Raw genomic sequence first — 18,443 nt, forward strand, 5'->3', positions numbered from 1 at the left:
ACGCGTAAGGCGGCCTATTCCGGGGTTCGGACATGGGCGACTTGGGGAGGCCTTATTTTGCCTAACGCAGGTAGGAAGCAGTAGGTTCCCAAAGAGGAAGAGAAATGGGGTTTTGGAGGAATGCCAGGACGACGGTTTCCTGGGCCGTGGTCTATTGGAAGCAGGTCTTGAGGAGCGAATGGTAGACGTGTGGGTCCCTGGAAGGAGGTCCGTGTGGCGCGGGAGGGCGTGAGTCCGTTTGCCTGGTCCTTTGGCGAGGTTAAAGGGTGACGGGTCGTCTCCAAGGACGCAGAGCCTGAGAAATACAGACTGGCACGCTCAGGTCCACCGCTGTGGCCGCCGGCGAAGGGAACGTGGCTCTTTGTTTTAACTTAAAGCTGCCGGAGCCGTTGATGTATGTTTTCTTCATCTGCAGACGTAAAACTCGCCAGTGCCTTCGTGGCCCTACGTGCTAAACGGTGATAACCCCTCCTCCCTTTTAGTCACTGCCCCAGCCAGCCCCCCGCCCTGCAGAGAGGCGCAAGATTGCCAAGGAGGGGTGTCGCTCGGGAGGCAGGTGCAGAGCAGTGTGGGCCCTTTCTGGCTCTGTTCCCATCGTGTGGCCCTGCGCATGTCGGCTGGCTTTTCTCACCTAGGAGTTCTTAGCTGCCTTCCTTGTAGCTCGAGCCCGTGAAGGAACTCACTTAACGCCCCAAAAGGCCGCCCGGAGCCCTCAGGCCGAGCTGACACCCTTCACCTGGTCCGCGGTGACCACCAGGCTGGTCTTTGATGCTCCCCTATGACCTGACCCACGAGACCCAGCTGACTTGGATCCATGAGACCTCCCCAACCTGGCCCATTACTCTCCTGTCGGAGCCCCCCAGGCCCACGTGACCTGGCCCACCCTCCACGTATCCGGAGCCATGTCCCGTGCTTGCTTCCTCCCAGCCAACCCCAGACATCCCTCCGTTCCGCAGAGATGCCCGTCCCTCCTCCCCCAGCGCCTTTGCGTGTGCTTTCTCGCGGCCTGAAACACGGTTCCCTCCCTTCCCTCAGTTTCGCTCGTTCTCATTCTTGTCTCCGTTAAGAGTCCCTTCTTCAGACCAGATTCCCTGGTCAGGCCCCAGGGCTTCCACCCTCCCCGCCATCGCACTTGTCATAGCGACCCCTGCCCCACGCGGGGCTGTGCCCTCCCTGAGGTCCGGTCCACGTCTGCCTGTCACGGCCGTGTCCCTGGCACAGAGCCCGTAGCAAGTGCTCGAGAGACGTGTGCAGAGTGAGCCTCTGACGCTGGGAGCGTGAGCCACCTTCGTCCCTCGGCTGTAAGGGACCCCGACCCTGCCGTGGTGGTGGTCACGTCATCGTGACCACGTAATGCCGTGCAGCAAGACACCTCGGAACCCCGTGGCTGGGAGCGACAGTGACGCGTGCTCACGGTCTGTGCACGGGCCGAGGCGGCGGATCCGGGCCGGGCCTGATTGGCACAGCGTGCTCCCCCTGCCTCTGCGGTCCTCCCGAGGCCCGTGGGCTGGCCCGGGGATGTTTCCCACCGCAGTCGGAGCTCTAGCCTGCACGCTGGCACACGGCACAGCCACATCATTTGATTGGCCCAACCTTAGAGGACAGGAAGGTGCCCTCTCCCGGGGCAGAAAGCTGGCCCTGCGCCAGGTGCTGTGTCATCATCGCAATCAGCCCCCGAAGCAGGTGCTGTCCTCACAGACCTGCAGGCGCAGGTGTGAGCCTCTCCCCTGCCTGAGTATGGCTCCGAGGCGCCAGGCTGCAGAGGCGGACACCGCACCGCACACCACACACCGCACTGCACACCACACACCGCACACCACACACTGCACACCTCACACTGCACACCACACACTGCACACCGCACACCTCACACTGCACACCGCACACCACACACTGCACACAATGCACCGCACACCACACACTGCACACCTCACACTGCACACCGCACACCGCACACTGCACACAATGCACCGCACACCACACACTGCACACCTCACACTGCACACCACACACTGCACACCGCACACCTCACACTGCACACCGCACACCACACACTGCACACAATGCACCGCACACCACACACTGCACACCTCACACTGCACACCGCACACCGCACACTGCACACAATGCACTGCACACCGCACACTACACACTGCAGACCTCACACTGCACACCATGCACTGCACACCGCACACTGCACACCACACACTGCACACCACACACTGCAGACCTCACACCGCACACCACACACCACGCACCGCACACCGCACACCACACACCACGCACCGCACACCACATACTGCGCACCGCACACCGCACACCGCGCACCGCGCACCGCGCACCGCACACCACATACTGTGCACCGCACACCACACACCGAGCACTGCACACCGCGCACCGCACACTGCACACCGCACACCACACACTGCACACCCCACACCGCACACTGCACACTACACACCGCACACTGCACACTGCACACCGCACACCACACACTGCACACCGCACACCACACACCACACACTGCACACTGTGCACCGCACACCAGTGAAGGCACCAAGTCAGGGAATTCCTGCCTTAGCCTGACTCCTGGGCTTCTGTCTGAGGGAGCGTGCAGGGCTGAGGCCTGGGGCCAGCCTCTCTCCCCACGAGTCTCCGGCCCACCCCCCCCCCCCCCCTGCCCGGCTGTCCTGACCCGCGCACACACACACACACACAGCAGCAGCACGAGTTAGTTTGGTTCTGTTTCGGGCGCAGATAGATCCATGTCTCCCACATGAAACATGTCTGCGTGAATCGGGAGCATGGCATGTGGCCTGTTGGAGCCTGTGACAGAGACGGAGGAAGTGCCGGCAGGGAGCAGGCAGGACCCAGCGCTGTCTCATCAGAAAGAGCCCGGGTTCTCGGACCATGCATGGCGCTTTTACAGAGTTCACCTTTTCTTGAGTTTGCAAACAGCGTATTTTTGTGGTTTGACAGTCATGAAGGAAAAAAGAAAAAGGCGTGTCCCCAGCCACTGCTGTGCAATGGCAGAGTCTAAGGCAGGAGAAGCGACTTAAAAAAAAAAATCTGTCTACCGGCAGAAAGCCGGGATCGGCAGCGGCCGGAGGAAGATGTAAACCAGTTCCACGGTTCAAACCATTTTCTGCTGTGGATTGAAACACGCGTCCATAAATGGGCAGGACAGATGTACGGACTAACAAATGGTTATTAAACACCATCTCTGTAACCACCCGGATGAAGATCGTGGCAAGGACCCTGAAAGCCCCCTCACACCCCTCAATCCCAGGACCCTCCCTGCTCACAGGACCCATATCTGGCTTATTTGACGAACACCAGGTCGTTGCTTTTCTATAAACTAGAGGCCTGGTGCATGAAATTTGTACAGGGTAGGGTCCCTAGGCCTCGCCTCCCCGCTGCCTCCTTCCCTCGCTCCCTCAGCGCCCCGCCGCTGCTGCTTGTTGCCCACAATGTTCCACACCACCCCCTGGTGGTCAGCACACATCATAGCGAGCAATCGAACTCCTGCTCTTCTGGTCGAACTCCAGAGTGGACAATTTGCATATTAGCCTTTTATATATATATATATATATATGTGTGTGTGTGTGTGTGTGTACATGTGTGTATACACATATACACACATAGATGGAATCATGTGCTCTTGTGTGCCAGGCTGCTTTCACTCAGCTTTATGCTTAAGAGATTCATCCGTGTTGCGTGTAGCAGTTCGTTCTTCCTCATTGGTCTGTATTATCCCATGTTATAAATATATCACCCTTTACCCATTCTACTGTTGATGGGCATTTGTATGGCTTCTTAGTTTAGACTATTACACATTCTGCTGATGTAAACTTTCCTGTAGAAGTCGTTTGATATACTTGCACATGCATTTCTCTTGGGAAGAGACCAAGGAGCGGAATTGTTGGGTGAAAGAATGTATGTAGCCTGGCTGGAGTGGCTCAGTGGGTTGAGCCTCGTCCTGTGCACCAAAATGTTGCTGGTTTGATTCCCGATCAGGGCACATACCCAGGTTGTGGTTTCTCACATTGATGTTTCTCTCTCTCTCTCCCCTCCCCCCTTTCTCTCTCTAAGCATGTCCTTGGCTGAGGGTTTTTTAAAAAAGAATATATGTAGGTTCAATCCATATTCTCCATAGTTATTGATATAGCCACCAATTTGATTAGCATTGGTAATTTATGGATATTTTTGGTTAGAATTAACATCTTTACAATGTCAATCTTCCCATCCAGAAACATGGTATATCCTTACATTTATTTCAGTCTTATTTAATTCTTTTAATATTATTTTACAGTTTCCACCCTTAGGTATAATTTTGCTATAGTGTTTTGGGTTTTTTTCAGATTAAGGAAGTTTCCTTCCATTTCTGTTTTGCTAAGGGTGTTTCTTATGCATGGAAATTAAATTTTGTAAAATGTTTTTTCATCATCTGGTCACATAGTCATCATATTTTTCTGCTCGATGCTGTTAATGTGTCAAATTGCATTGATGCATTGATTTGGGTAATGCCATTAAGTGCATATAATTTTAGATTTTTACATCTTTCTGTTGAGTTAGACCTTTTAGCATTATGAAGTAAACCCCTTTATTTCTAGTCACCCTTTTTTTCTTAAAGACCATTTTATCTACTATTAATGTAGCAAAAAGTGATCCTATGTTTACTAGATTCTGGTTCTACACTCATTCATTCGCTTTAAAAAATAATTTGCTAAGATCCTAGGTGCCAGGGCCTCATCTGTAAACGTGTGTGATTTATTTAACCTCTCTCTTTTACTGTGCAGATGACACCTTCGTTTTCTCAGCTGTAAATTTCTTTCATCAGTTTTGGGAAATGTCTAAGCCGGGGTGGGCAAACTTTTTGACTCGAGGGCCACAATGGGTTCTTAAACTGGACCGGAGGGCCGGAACAAAAGCATGGATGGAGTGTTTGTGTGAACTAATATAAATTCAAAGTAAAGGAGCGGAGGGGAGAGCAAGAGAACCGGATAGAACAGCCGGATCCGGCCCGCGGGCCGTAGTTTGCCCAAGGCTGGTCTAAGCCATCATCACGTCAAATATTGCTTCTGCCTGCACTCTCCCTTCCTTTCTTTGGAGACTCCAATGAAAAATGTTGGATTTTTGCCCTGCCCAGTGTTCCTCAGTGGTTAGGGCGTAGGCCACGCACTGAATTTTGTAAAATGTTTTTTCCTCATCTGGTCACATAGTCATTATGATAGTTGTCTGCTCGATACCGTTAATGTGTCAAATTGCATTGATGCATTGATTTGGGTAATGCCATTAAGTGCATATTCCGGTCAAGAGCATGGACTGGGTTGCGGGTTCACCCCCTGCCTCATCGGGGCAGATGTGGAAGCCAACCAGTCGATGAGTCTCACATCGATGTTTCTCTCTCTCTCTCTCTTCCTTCCTCCCTCCCTTCTACTCTCTTTCTGAAAAGCAATGGGGGGGGGGGAAATCCTTGGGTGAGGACTAAAAAAAAAAAAAAAAAATGTGGGATTTTCTCATTGCCTCTTTTGTGCCTTTATTTTCTCCATATTTCCCATCCCTAGTCGCTCCTTACTTTGTAGTGGATTTCCTCCTGATCTGTCTTCCAGCTCAGCAACTCTCTCTTTAGCTGCGTCTAGCGGCCATTAAGCCTATTCATCATTATCTATACTAATAAAAGGGTAATAGGCTAATTAGACTGGGTAGACTGGACATCTTCCAGATGTCCTTCCTGACAAAGCCAGGGCCCAGCCCGGGCCTAGCCCGGGCCCAGCCACGCAGGGTCCCGGTGCCTGCAGCCAACCTGGGGGAAGGGAAGCCCTGGTCCCGGGTGCCAGAGGAAAGCCGGTGCCGCCAGCCCGGGTCCCGGGTGCCAGAGGAAAGACGGTGCCAGCAGCCCAGGGAAGGAAGGCCCACTCTTACATGAATTTTCATGCACCGGGCCTCTAGTTAGGTTAATAAAATTGGACCACAGTCTTCAATTCTGAAAATTCTAACTCGTGCGTTTAAACTGAACGGTGCTGTTCCCAGCTCCTTGCTGAACGTGTTGAGTGGCTCTGGCCTTCACACGCACAGAGAGCATCCACACTTCCGAGTCCAGTCTTGTGCTCGGCCTCTGGGCGACCTGTGGTCTGACGGGAGCCCGCCGTGTGGCTCTCGGTTGCAGGAGCTGTACCGCAGCACCATGGAAACGTTCCGGACGCTGGTGGACGACCTGTTTCTGCAGACGCTCCCGGGCGTGACGGGCCTCTCGCGGGCACAGTGTGACTCCGTGAGGCGGGAGGCCCAGGAGGACGCCGCCCTGCAGCTGGGGAACGCGGATCGCTTCCGCAAACAGCAGTGGAGGCTGTCCCAAGACCTCCTGGAGCAAGAACAGCAGGTGCGGCGTCTGTAGAGCGGGCCCAGAGTCTGCTCTTCTTGAAACTTAGGGAGAATAAGGAGCGTTTCGCTCCCTGAGCGCCTCCTGGTGCCCTGGGGGACGCTGGAGCAGGATCCTGGTGGCCAGCCTTTCACCTCAGCCCTCGGGGGTCGGGAAGGTTGTAGAGCGCTCCTGTCCCAGGACAGGAAGTCAGCGGATAATCCCTTCAGTTCCTTGTAAAGACTTAGCATTTTCCTATTTGCATGGTAAAGCATTTAATACTAATTTTCTATGGTGTGAGGAAGGGATCTAGTGTTCTCTGGATAAATGAATACCTGCCTAGGTTCAGTCCCTGCCCCACTCTTTAAATGTTTTAGCTACATGGCTTTGGACCTCAGGAGTTTTCACAGATGTAATCCAATCAAATGACAGGGAAACCCAGGGGAAAAAGCTGTTTTCCAAAGCTTGATAAAATCCCTAGGAAAGGAAGGACAACCAAGCATAGCTAATACGGTTTTGTGCACGAGAACATGGGAGGCCCTGACCTGGCACCACGAGGCTCGCTGTGAGTGGCAGCGGAGAAGTAAGTGGTGTGGTGCAGAAACGAACAGACCACAGACTACAAGAGCAGAGAAGGAGGCGTACGTATCTATGGAAACTACGTATCTATGGAAACCACGTGATCCAAGGTGGCATGATGGCCAGTCATCCTATCTAATAAAGCGGGAATATGCTAATTGACCCTCACACTATCGCAAAAGATGGCAGAGCCCACAACCAATAAGGAGGGAATATGCTAATTGACCCTCACGCCATCACAAAAGATGGCAGTGCCCACAACCAATAAGGAGGGAATATGCTAATTGACTGCCATGCCCTCAAAGATGGTGGCGCCCACAGCCAATAAGGAGGGAATATGCTAGTTGACTGCCATGCCCTCAAAGATGATGGTGCCCATAGCCAGAAGATGGGAGCGCCCAGTCCCGTCAGCCCCACCAGGGTGGCAGGCACGTGGCAAGGCCGGGCCTGTCCCCAGGCAGGCCCGGCCGCTCCGCACACCTGCCTCTGGAGTCCCCCAGTCTCCTCAGCCCCCCAGCCACCCAGGGCCGCCCAAGGCTCAGGTAACCAAGGCCAGCTGAGGCTTGCACTGCATGCAGTGGCAGCAGCAGAGGTGTGATGGGGCATCGCCTTCCCCTGGTTGCCAGGTCACCTCCCGCCCCTGAGGGCTCCCGGACTGTGAGAGGGGGCAGGCCGGGCTGAGGGACACCCCCCTCCAGTGCATGAATTTTCATGCACCGGGCTTCTAGTAGAAAGATAAACACTAACAAAGGGTGCTGGCACAACTGGTATCCATTTATCCAGAGAACACTAGATCCCTTCCTCACACCATAGAAAATTAGTATTAAATGCTTTACCATGCAAATAGGAAAATGCATTAAGTCTTTACAAGGAACTCTAAGCGAGAATGTTCATGAAATCAGGGGAGAAGGATTTTAAACAAGAAACAAAAGGCAGGTTCCAACAAAGCCATGATGGATGAGAGGAGCTCGAGGTGACCGTGTCCCTCTGTCTGGGGTCCAGGTGTGGATGGAGGAGCACGCCCTGTCCACTGTGCTGCAGACACACCTGCGGGACGACCATGAGAGCGCCATCCACTGCGTGCTGGGCCGGCTCGGGGGCCTCAGTGAAGAGTGAGTACGGCTTCCTGAAGGGCGGGCCTTGTCTCCTGTGTGACCCCCACACCAGTCCTCACCCGTAAGGTGGGACATGCATGCCCGCCTCTCACAGTGCGGTGTGACTATTGGGACATTTCCTGGTAGCTCAGTGTACTAGGGCTCTCCAGGGAAGCAGGGCCAACGAGGGGTGTGTGTGTGTGTGTGTGTGTGTGTGTGTGTGTGTGTGTCTAGCTATCTAGCCAGGGGTCCTCAAACTTTTTAAACAGGGGGCCAGTTCACTGTCCCTCAGACCGTTGGAGGGCCGGACTATAGTTTAAAAAAAAAAAAACTATGAACAAATTCCTATGCGCACTGCGGGCCCGGGACGAGTCGGCTGCTAAGCAGGACAGGCAGCGGCACCTGGCGGGCCGGATAAATGTTCTCGGTGGGCCGCATGTGGCCCGCGGGCCGTAGTTTGAGGATGCTTGCTATCTAGGTATCTGTGCATCTACACCTGTAGAGACAGAAGGAGGGGAGAAAGCAGCTGCGAGGTTGCAGTATCTGCCGGTTGGCAACCTGGAGACTCGGGAGATCCCACGCGCATCCCCGTCCCGAGTCTGAAGGTCTAGACCAGCCGTGGGCAAGCTACGGCCCGCGGACCGATCCAGCCCGTTCGGCTGTTCTATCCGGCCCGCAGAGCCAAAAGAGCGGAGGGTTCTCTTGCTCTCCCCTCCACTCCTTTACTTTGAATTTATATTAGTTCACACAAACACTCCATCCATGCTTTTGTTCCGGCCCTCCGGTCCAGTTTAAGAACCCATTGTGGCCCTCGAGTCAAAAAGTTTGCCCACCCCTGGTCTAGAACCAGGAGAGCCGGTGGCGCCGGCCCCAGTCAGAAAGCCGCCAGCTCGAGACCCAGGAAGAACCAGTATCTCAGTCTGAGCCCAAAGGCAGGGGAAGGTGGTGTCCCAGCTCAAGGCGGGCAGACAGGGCCTTTTCTCTGCTTCAAGCACTCAACTGATTAGACAGGGCCCACCCGTCTGAGGAAGGGCAGTCTGCTGTATTCGTCTAACACGTCAACGCGGATCTCACCCAGAAACACCCAGAGAATGTTTGTGCAGCTGCACAGAAAAGTCACCATCCCCGGCAGAGAAGCCAAGAGCACTGACCCCCGCCCCGCCCGCTCTCCCCCAAGGTCTGCACGGTGCATCCTGCAGGGGCACGAGCTGCTGCTGCGCTCTGCCCTCCGGAGGCTGGCCCTCCGCGGCCATGCCGTCGCCGCGCTGGCGCAGATGAGGCTGTCGGGGAAGAAGCGCCTGCTGCAGGAGCTGCGTGAGCAGCACGCCCTGGAGCAGGGCTCCTCCCAGTGCCTGGACGAGCATCAGTGGCAGCTGCTCGGAGCCCTGGTGAGATCGCTGCGTGGCCCTAGCCCAGCCGTGGGCAAACTACGGCCCGCGGGCCGGATCCGGCTGTTCTACCCGGTTCTCTTGCTCTCCCCTCCGCTCCTTTACTTTGAATTTATATTAGTTCACACAAACACTCCATTCATGCTTTTGTTCCGGCCCTCTGGTCCAGTTTAAGAACCCATTGTGGCCCTCGAGTCAAAAAGTTTGCCCACCCCTGCCCTAGCCCGTCTCCGCCAGGCTCCTGCATGCTAGCCAGAAGCCCAGCCCTGCCTCCCCATGCTCTCGGGGGGGAGGGTGATGGCCGCCCCGTCGGGGCGCTGCCCAAAGGCTCCAGTGCATGCTCGAATGAGAATTGTCCTGAAAATGCATTTGAAATCAGAGCGCAGGTGGGCACAGTCATCACTGGGAAAAGGGGGCCCTGTCATCTGAAGGGTTTAACCGTCCACAGAAAGAATGTGTAAGTTACAGGGCTGGGACTCGAACCCCAGCCGCCACGGAGCCATGGGAGCAGCTGGCGTTTCTGGCCCGTTGGCGAGGGTCACACTCACACTCACTCTGCCCAGGGGGCTCCGTGAGAAGCAGGCGCTCTGGCTCTGACTCCCCTCGCCTCCTTCTGACTCGTGTTCGCACGAGGAAAGCCCAGGGCCCCATAGGCCCCGCTTTGGCTTCGGTGATGTCCCAGATTCCTCCCAGACTCAGATCGGATCTGGCTTAAAAACCCAGCTCTGCTGTGTGACTTTTAGAAAGTTACTTAACATCTCTGAGCCTCTGTGTCCTGATCACGCCTAACATTCAGGCTCACGGCGTTCAGGAAGAATGCGGAAGTGCTTGGGTATGTGATAGTCTACAGACGGCACTGGGCATACAGTTGGTGCTCACTAAATGCCTTGGGTTGAAGGCACCTTCAACAGACACCTAGCTCATCCGTTTTGCTGGGTTTTGCAAGCCCAGAGGCCCCCACACTCTGGCCCTTCTCCCTCCCTTCCCCAACCTTCCTGGCCCTGGGCAGGGTGAGCCCACGTCCTGGTCCTGCTGGTCCTGTGCAGGGCCGCAGCGTGGCTCCTCCCTCTCCCTGCCCCGTCCCTCCAGGAGGCCCGCGTGCTGGAGGAGACCGGCCGGCTGGAGGAGGAGGCGCAGCTCACGCGGCTGCAGCTGCAGCAGCAGCTCCTGGCTGAGGTGCAGGAGGTGGGCCGGCTCCTGCAGCAGCACATGGAGCGGGCTGTGGGGCAGGCGCTGCTGGGGCACGCACGGACCGCCGCCACCAGGAGCCGGACCAAGGACCGGGATGACTTCAAGGTGCGTGCCAGCCCCATCCCTGGGACACGCCAGGGCAAGAAGGATTGGGGTGGGGGGACGGGGCAGACGAGGGGACGGATTTGGACAGCAGCCGCCTGGGCGCTGTACCTGCTCTCCCCACCCGGGCGCTCGCCTTGCAGAGGGTGCCCATTATTTTACGTTGAAGGATGGTAACCTGCAACCTTGGTGGGATGGGTACCCAGCCATCACGTCTCCAGCCATAAGCATCTCAGCATTTCCTCTCCTCCCTGCTTTGGGTCAGAAGGTGTGTCGCCGAGGAATGCATATGGTTCACGTAACCAAGTCCTACTGAAATGACGCAATAAGTGAAGTCACTCATCCACCTAACCGGCCACGGGAGGCAGGGAGGCCAGGCTCAGAGGCTCTGGATGGGACCAAGGACCAGCTCTTGCTTTCTGATCCGCATTCTTCGTGTTAGTTTGTTGTCTCGTCGTCTCAGAACGGCCACTGGTCCTCCCGACATCACATCTGCATCCCAGCAAGGAGGAGGAAGACGGCCAAGTCTCTACTCCAGGGGTCCTCAAACTTTTTAAACAGGGGGCCAGTTCACTGTCCCTCAGACCGTTGGAGGGCCGGACTATAGTTTAAAAAAAAAAAAAAACTATGAACAAATTCCTATGTGCACTGCGGGCTTGGGACCAGTCGGCTGCTAAGCAGGACAGGCAGCGGCACCCGGCGGGCTGGATAAATGTTCTCGGTGGGCCGCATGTGGCCCGCGGGCCGTAGTTTGAGGACACCTGCTCTGCTGAGGCTTTGGAAAGGGAAGCCCCACCCAGTGGACTTTCCCTAATGTCGCATCTCATTGGCCAGGGTCGTCCACCAGCCTGAGACCATCCGTGACCACGGAAAATAGTACAGGGTGGGCAAAAGTAGGTTTACAGGTGCGAGTCCGTGAAACACAGAGTTTATTCTTGTGTTGTTATTAATGATCATATATTTTCTTTTTTTAAGGATTGTTTTGTTTTAAATACATTTTTATATATTTTTTTTATTGATTTCAGAGAGGAAGGGAGAGGGAGAGAGAGGTAGAAACATCAATGATAAGAGAGAGTCATTGACCGGCTGCCTCCTGCACAGCCCCCCACTGGGGATCAGGCCCGCAACCCAGGCATGTGCCCTGACCAGGAATCCAACTGTGATTGCCTGGTTCATAGGTCGACGCTCAACCACTGAGCCACACCGACTAGGCAATCCTATCTAATAAAGAGGGAATATGCAAATTGACCATCACACCATCACAAAGATGGCGGCGCCCATAGCCACAAGATGCATGGCGCCCAGTCCCCTTAGCCCCGCCGGAGTCCCACAGTCCTTTCAGCCCAGCCAGGGGGGTGGCAGGCGCACGGTGCAGCTGGACCCGCCCTCAGCCCCCCAGCTGGCCAGGGCCGACCCGAGGCACAGGCAAGCCTCGGATGGTGGCTGCCCAGCTGCCCAGGGCCGCCCAAGGCTCAGGTAACCAGGGCCGCCTGAGGCTTGCACTACCGGCAGTGGCAGCAGCAGAGGTGTGATGGGGCATTGCCTTCCCCTGATCGCCGGGTTGCCTCCTGCCCCTGAGGGCTCTCAGACTGTGAGAGGGGGCAGGCCGGGCTGAGGGACCCCCCACCCCCAGTGCATGAATTTTCATGCACTGGGCCTCTAGTCTATATATATAAAACCCTAAGCAACCAGATGACCAAACGACTGGTCAACTGGTCACTATGACATGCACTGACCACCAGGGGCAGACGCTCAACCCAGGAGCTGCCCCCTGGTGGTCAGTGAGCTCCCACTGTGGGAATGCCGCTCAGCTGACCGACGGGTGCCAGACACTGGGCTCACAGCTGGCGAGCGCCTCTCCCGCCTCCGCAGCAGCGCTACCAAGCAGCGGTGGCAGGCACAGGGGGGCCGGGTTGAGCAGGAATGGCATAGCGCCCGCGCAGCCTGGCCTGGGCCTGGGTTCCTCCCTGGCCGCCTGGCACTTCGCTCACTACTACATCCCCCAAGGGGTCCTGGATTGCGAGACGGTGCAGGCCAGGCTGACGGACCCCACCAGTGCACGAATCTATGCTCTGGGCCTCTAGTTCTTGTATATTTTCTGATTATTATTAACATCAATGATAAGAGAGAGTCATTGACCTGCTGCCTCCTGCACAGCTCCCCACTGGGGGCTGAACAACTGAACTGAAAACCTACTTTTGACCAACCCCATGTTATCGACTGGTTTAAACCATCCACGCACTCTCTGCCTACTCCCTGCCCAGTCCAGGTTGGGAGCGGGGAGAGGATGAGAGCCAGGGCCGGGGAGGTGGGGACCGCGTGTGACCTGCTAAGTCCTTTCCCTCCTCCTACAGAGGACGCTGCTGGAGGCGGCCGTGGAGAGCGTGTATGTGACCAGCGCGGGTGTCGGTCGGCTGGTGCAGGCATACTACCAGCAGGTTGGGAGGGCCATGCGGGACCACGCGGAGCACAGGCTGGAGCGCCTGGAGACCCTGCAGGGTACGCACCTCGGGGAGCCCCACAGCTGGGAGCTGGCGAGCTCGGAGTGTTCCAATTTCATTTTTGGAAATCTTCTCTTTAATATTTCGTTTCCTTATGTGTCCCCTGCTCGTCCCTAAAAGGCTATTTTAAAAGGCACTTAGAGAAACGTGTGCATGCAGCACGTTAAAGTCGATGGCTCGGGACAAGCGCAGTGAGATGGAGTGGGGTGGGCTCTGTACCCGGGACCTGTGTCGTCAGAGTACCACTGAGTGGTGGCTGGTCTGGCTCTGAGCTTCCTTGTGGCCAGAGAGATGGAAACGTCCTCAATCCAAGCTGTTACAGGGACGGAGTGAGAACAGGCCAGTGGCCCGTACGATGTGTTCAAAACCAGGGAGCTTTCCCCACGGGCTAAGTGGTGACTGGGTAACGGCATGGACGTGTCACCACGACCAGCAATGGCTCCGCGTAATACCAGACTAAAGCCGCGGCTTGTAACATCCCTCCCTGCATCGGGGCCTCAGCACAGGCCCCCAGTGCTCTGAGGGCTGCGCTCGGCTTGTCCCCGGTCACCGTCAGAACTGGGCCCCGCTGAACGCACGGGCAGCAGGTCGGAGGCAGGCTCCTGGGATGTGATTTCTCTCAGCGAGCTCAGCTGCCTGTCCCCCCTTATCCTGGGAATTGGAACCCTGGATTCCAATAAAATCTGGGACATCCCCGGAAATATGCCAGCCCTGCGGACCCTTCACCGGGGTTTCCCAGAGTGAGGGTGGGTCTCGCCCGGTGGGAGACAGCCAGGACTGGAACATGCGGGACCGGGGTGCTCACGTCCCCTTCCGAGGCCTCGGTTTCCCCATCTGTGGGATTAGGGGTCCGTCAGCCCTCCATGCTTTCTCTCGGCTCTGCCTTCCGGCTTCCCTGATGCCCCAGCCCTCATGTGGGGATTGCCCTGTCAATGAATGGAAACAACGCCACTGAGCTTAATCGACCACGTTAACATCATCTTTTCCTTCATTCTGGAAATTCCTTTTTATTTAAAACACGTACAATGTCGTAGCCCTGAGATCACCCCGCTAAACCCCCCTTTGAGGGCTAGCAGCTCAGGGCCAGCCAGGTAGGTGGTCTGTTGGACAACTCACAGCTAGGCAGGTGTGGTGGCTAGTTAAGTGTGGCAACTAGTGAAGGGTAGCAGCTAGTTAACTAACAACTAGGGAAGTGAAGCAGCTAGCTAGGCATGGCAGCTAGTTAGGCACAGCTAGTTAGGTGCAACAGCTATTTAGTTAGGCGTGGCAGCTAGTTAGATGTGGCAGCTAGTTAGGCGTGGCAGCTAGTTAGGCATGGCAGCTAGTTAGATGTGGCAGCTAGTTAGGCATGGCAGCTAGTTAGATGTGGAAGCTAGTTAGATGTGGCAGCTAGTTAGGCATGGCAGCTAGTTAGATGTGGCAGCTAGTTAGGTGTGGCAGCTAGTTAGGCGTGGCAGCTAGTTAGTCGTGGCAGCTAGTTAGTCGTGGCAGCTAGTTAGGCGTTGGTCAGTGTGCGTCTGTGTGGGGACCCCAGGGACCCCCGCCCCTCTGGGCTTCTCCTGCCCCCAACTTTTCTGATCTCTGTCCTGCCGATGTCACCAAGCCATCCTGAGGGTCCCATGCACCTCAAACGTCAGAGGCCAAACTCCCCGGATCCTTGGAAAGCACCCACCTCAGCACCCACACCAGGAAGGGAACGCTGTCTGCACGCCCGCAGCTCTGCATGTCGGCCTGCGTCCCCTTTCTGGGGTGGGCTGTGGCCGTTTGGGGTGGCCTCTCAGTGTGAAATCTTTCTCCCATGCCTCCCTTCCTCCTGGGACAGGAACTTGGGCCTGAGAGGTTGGAGGGAGAGCGTGCTTGCTTTCCTGCATGGCGGCCTTTATGTGACGGAAGCCAGGGCATCCATCCTCCAAGCTCTCCCGGGGCAGACGCGGGGTGGGGAGGGGGGGTGTCACTGATGCTCTGCCTGCACCCGCCCCCCACCCCCGGCCTGACACAGAGTCGATCCCTCCATCACATCCGTGACGGCTGTGTGTTACCGTTGTAGGTGAGAGAAGGGACAATTACAAGCTGCGGAAAAAGCAGGAACTCGGCGACCCTCCATCGGAGGGCAAGGAGGCGGGTGGAACTCATGAAGCGCCCCAAGGCGTCCACCAGAGGTGAGGCCCCCTAGGGCACACGCGGCCCGCACGTCATGGTTCTCCCGTGGCCTGCAGGCACCTCCTGCTGTACACGGGCCGGCCAGGGCCTGGCACTGGGCACGCGCCGTCCGGTGTGGACCTGGCTTCGTTCCTAGTTCTAGGTGGCGCCTACAGCGCTGACATAGCACCCCCTCTCCCCGATACCTTGGGGTCCTCCAGAAGCGGCCGGGGCTTGAGGATTGGGAGGTGGGTGGTTTATGGGCGGTGACCCCAGGAAGCGCGGTGAGGGAGCAGGAAGCCAGGCAGCCGGAGTCTCTGCTGCTGCCTCACAGGGACCCACACAGACCCCGCAGGTGGCCGATGACGCGCGGTTCCGCGGGTCAGACGCCTGGGCGCCGCTGCCGCTTCCCCGAGACCCACATGGCGACATCCAGGGGTGGGCGGGCCGGGCCCTGATTGCCGGCTCCGGGAGGGCACCCCAGGCAGCAGGCCTGCCTTGGAGAACGAGGTCCTGTTTCCTTGTGGCTGTTAGTGGGGGTCCCCTGGCCGCCTAGAGGCCTCTCTCTGCTCCCCCACATCCGGGGCAGCAGGTCCCGGCCATACCTGGGACTCCCTGCCTTCTTCCACCTGGTCTCTGGCTCCAGCTGGAGAGACCTCTGCTTTAAGGGCTCCGCTGATGGAGGCCACCTGGTAACCCAGGGCCCTCTCTGAATCCCAGAGTCATGCCCCCCTCAGGACCGCCAGCTCCCATGTGGCGTAACCTCTTCATGGGTTCCAGGGATTAGGGCGTGGACGCCTGTGGGGGACACCGTGTGGCCGACCCCCACGGAAGCCAAGCCAGCACCACCTGCGATAAGCAGGGTTTCCAGGGCAACCGACGTGTGGGGTGTCACAGCCAGGTGTCCCGTAGCGATCCCTCGCCCTCCAGCTCGAGGGGGCTTCCGGGAAGGCAGGCAGGGGCTGTTAGTCTCTCACTCACACCTGCATCTTCAAAACCCAGCACGGAACCTGGCAGCCCCGAGATGCTTTTATGCGTGAGCAGAGGAGTGGATGGGTGGGTTCATGCGGGGTGGGTGAACGGATGACGGGGTTTTGTGGGATGAATAGGAGTTTGCCAGGCGAATGAAAGGAAAGAGCGTGAAGCAAAAGCGAGGTGGCGTTTTGCACCTTCAGTGCGCTTCCTGGGCCACTGCCGTGATGCCGAAGGCGGCTTCTGCCTTTAGGTCTAGGCCAGCCGTGGGCAAACTACGGCCCGCGGGCCGGATCCGGCCCGTTCGGCTGTTCTATCCGGCCCGCGGAGCCGAAAGAGCGGAAGGTTCTCTTGCTCTCCCCTCCGCTCCTTTACTTTGAATTTATATTAGTTCATACAAACACTCCATCCATGCTTTTGTTCCGGCCCTCCGGTCCAGTTTAAGAACCCGTTGTGGCCCTCGAGTCAAAAAGTTTGCCCACCCCTGGTCTAGAAACTCAGCAACTCAGGCACGAAGGACAGAGAAGGGGCAGAGAGAGATCCTGGAAGCAGGGTGATGGGGTTGCAGCGGCCAGTGGACCGTAGGCCAAGGAAGGGAGGGTGTTCACACAGCCAGGGGAGGTCTCAGCTCCTGAAAGGGCGGCAGCGGGGGTGGGGGGGGTGGGGGAGGGGTTTCTCGGGTCGGGGACCGGCTAGTGGCCCCGCTCTGTCCTGCACTCGGAGGGACTCGGCTTCCCAGGAAAGGGGCCGCCTGTCCCGAGGCGGGGGGGAGGGGGGGGGACGATCCTGCAGTGTTAACAAGGAGCACGCCCCCACCCGGGCTAAGATGGTTTTCTCACACGAAGACGTCACCTCCTGCTCAGCCACTTCGCAGCTGCCAGACCCCAGGACCCCCGCCCCCTGGGCTTCTCCTGCCCCCAGCTTTTCTGATCTCTGTCCTGCCGATGTCACCAAGCCATCCTGAGGATCCAGGAAGAATGTGCCCGAGAGATTGCGTAACCGCCAGCCTGTTGGCAGAGGGGCCCTCGTGTGGCCAAGGGTCACAGCCATTCTCCCGCAGCTGTGGGTCCGGGACCTGCAGGATGCAGCAGGCCCCGGGGGAGGTGCGCGCTGGGTCCGATGCTCCTGGTTCCCTCCGCCAGGATGCGGGCGCAGCAGAAACGGTTCCTGGCCCAGTTCACGGCCCACCAGCGCACCCGCCTGGACACGTGGCAGCAGAGGGCGCGGGGCCTGGACCTCCTGGAGGCGCAGCTGGAGACGCAGCTGCAGGTACAAGTTTGGAAGCGGGCCTGGGCGGTGCGGGCACGGTGCGGGCAGGGCTTACGGGGGGGGGGGGGGCGGGGGGGCACAGCAAAAACTGGCCTTGCGATCACAGGTCAGCGGCGGGGTGTTGGTGAGGGGGCACACGCCCCGCTCGGCTCGCTCGGGACCCCTCGGCCCCCGCTGAGTCTCACCGCTGATGCCGCATCATCCTCGCTGATCCCCTGTGAGCCTGGGGACCCTGCGCGTCTGCAGCGCCCGGCTCAGCCAGGGGCCGGTCCCGGGGTGGGGTCCGCCAGCACGTGGGCTGCTCCTGTCAGGGCGAACCAGTCCCTTTGACAGTGTTGCTGGGGACGGAGGCTTGTCCTTGACGTAGAACATTCCGGAAGCTCAGTGCTTGTGCTCGCACGTGGTCGTCTCATCACAGAAAAACCTCATCGGCGTGTGGTTATGAATGGCGGCTATAAAGCGAATGGGCTGCCTTTAAAGGAAGTCAGATACTGGAGGCAGTTGTGAGCGTATCGGACGCGGCAGAGCACACGCCGCCGGAGTGGCCGTGACGGTGGTGACAGCGGGGAGGATGCAGAAGGCACTCCGTAACCGAGGGTCTGTGGTTCCGTCCCTGGCTGAGCCGCCTGTGCCACCTGAGGTCGCCCTCCAGCCGAGGAGGCGGTTCCTGTGGGGATCCCAGCTACAGATGGGGGAGCGGAGGCTCTGGGAGGCTGAGTCACGGCCAGGGTCGCACAGTCAGTAAATCGTGGAACCCAGGTCTGTGTGGTTCAACCACGGGGCTGGCGTCACAAACGGAGACCGGAGTCAGGCAGACGCAGGCGAGATCCTGGACCAGCCGCTGCCG

The 18,443-nt window shown here is 57.6% G+C and overlaps 1 protein-coding gene across 2 annotated transcripts in view; it reads left to right on the forward strand.

The window, feature by feature from the left end:
* EVC (EvC ciliary complex subunit 1) overlaps nt 1-18,443 on the forward strand; it is a 53,515-nt gene that overhangs the window by 31,118 nt on the left and 3,954 nt on the right. For both annotated transcript variants that reach the window (XM_080650563.1, XM_080650564.1), the window contains 7 exons: nt 6,170-6,382; nt 7,943-8,052; nt 9,212-9,422; nt 10,512-10,718; nt 13,070-13,214; nt 15,264-15,375; nt 17,470-17,596. In XM_080650563.1, coding sequence (XP_080506689.1) covers nt 6,170-6,382; nt 7,943-8,052; nt 9,212-9,422; nt 10,512-10,718; nt 13,070-13,214; nt 15,264-15,375; nt 17,470-17,596 — 1,125 coding nt within the window. The remainder of the gene's footprint in view (nt 1-6,169; nt 6,383-7,942; nt 8,053-9,211; nt 9,423-10,511; nt 10,719-13,069; nt 13,215-15,263; nt 15,376-17,469; nt 17,597-18,443) is intronic.

The sequence above is a fragment of the Plecotus auritus genome, assembly GCF_963455305.1.
Source record: "Plecotus auritus genome assembly, chromosome: 1".
In the NCBI taxonomy this organism is placed as follows: domain Eukaryota; kingdom Metazoa; phylum Chordata; class Mammalia; order Chiroptera; family Vespertilionidae; genus Plecotus; species Plecotus auritus.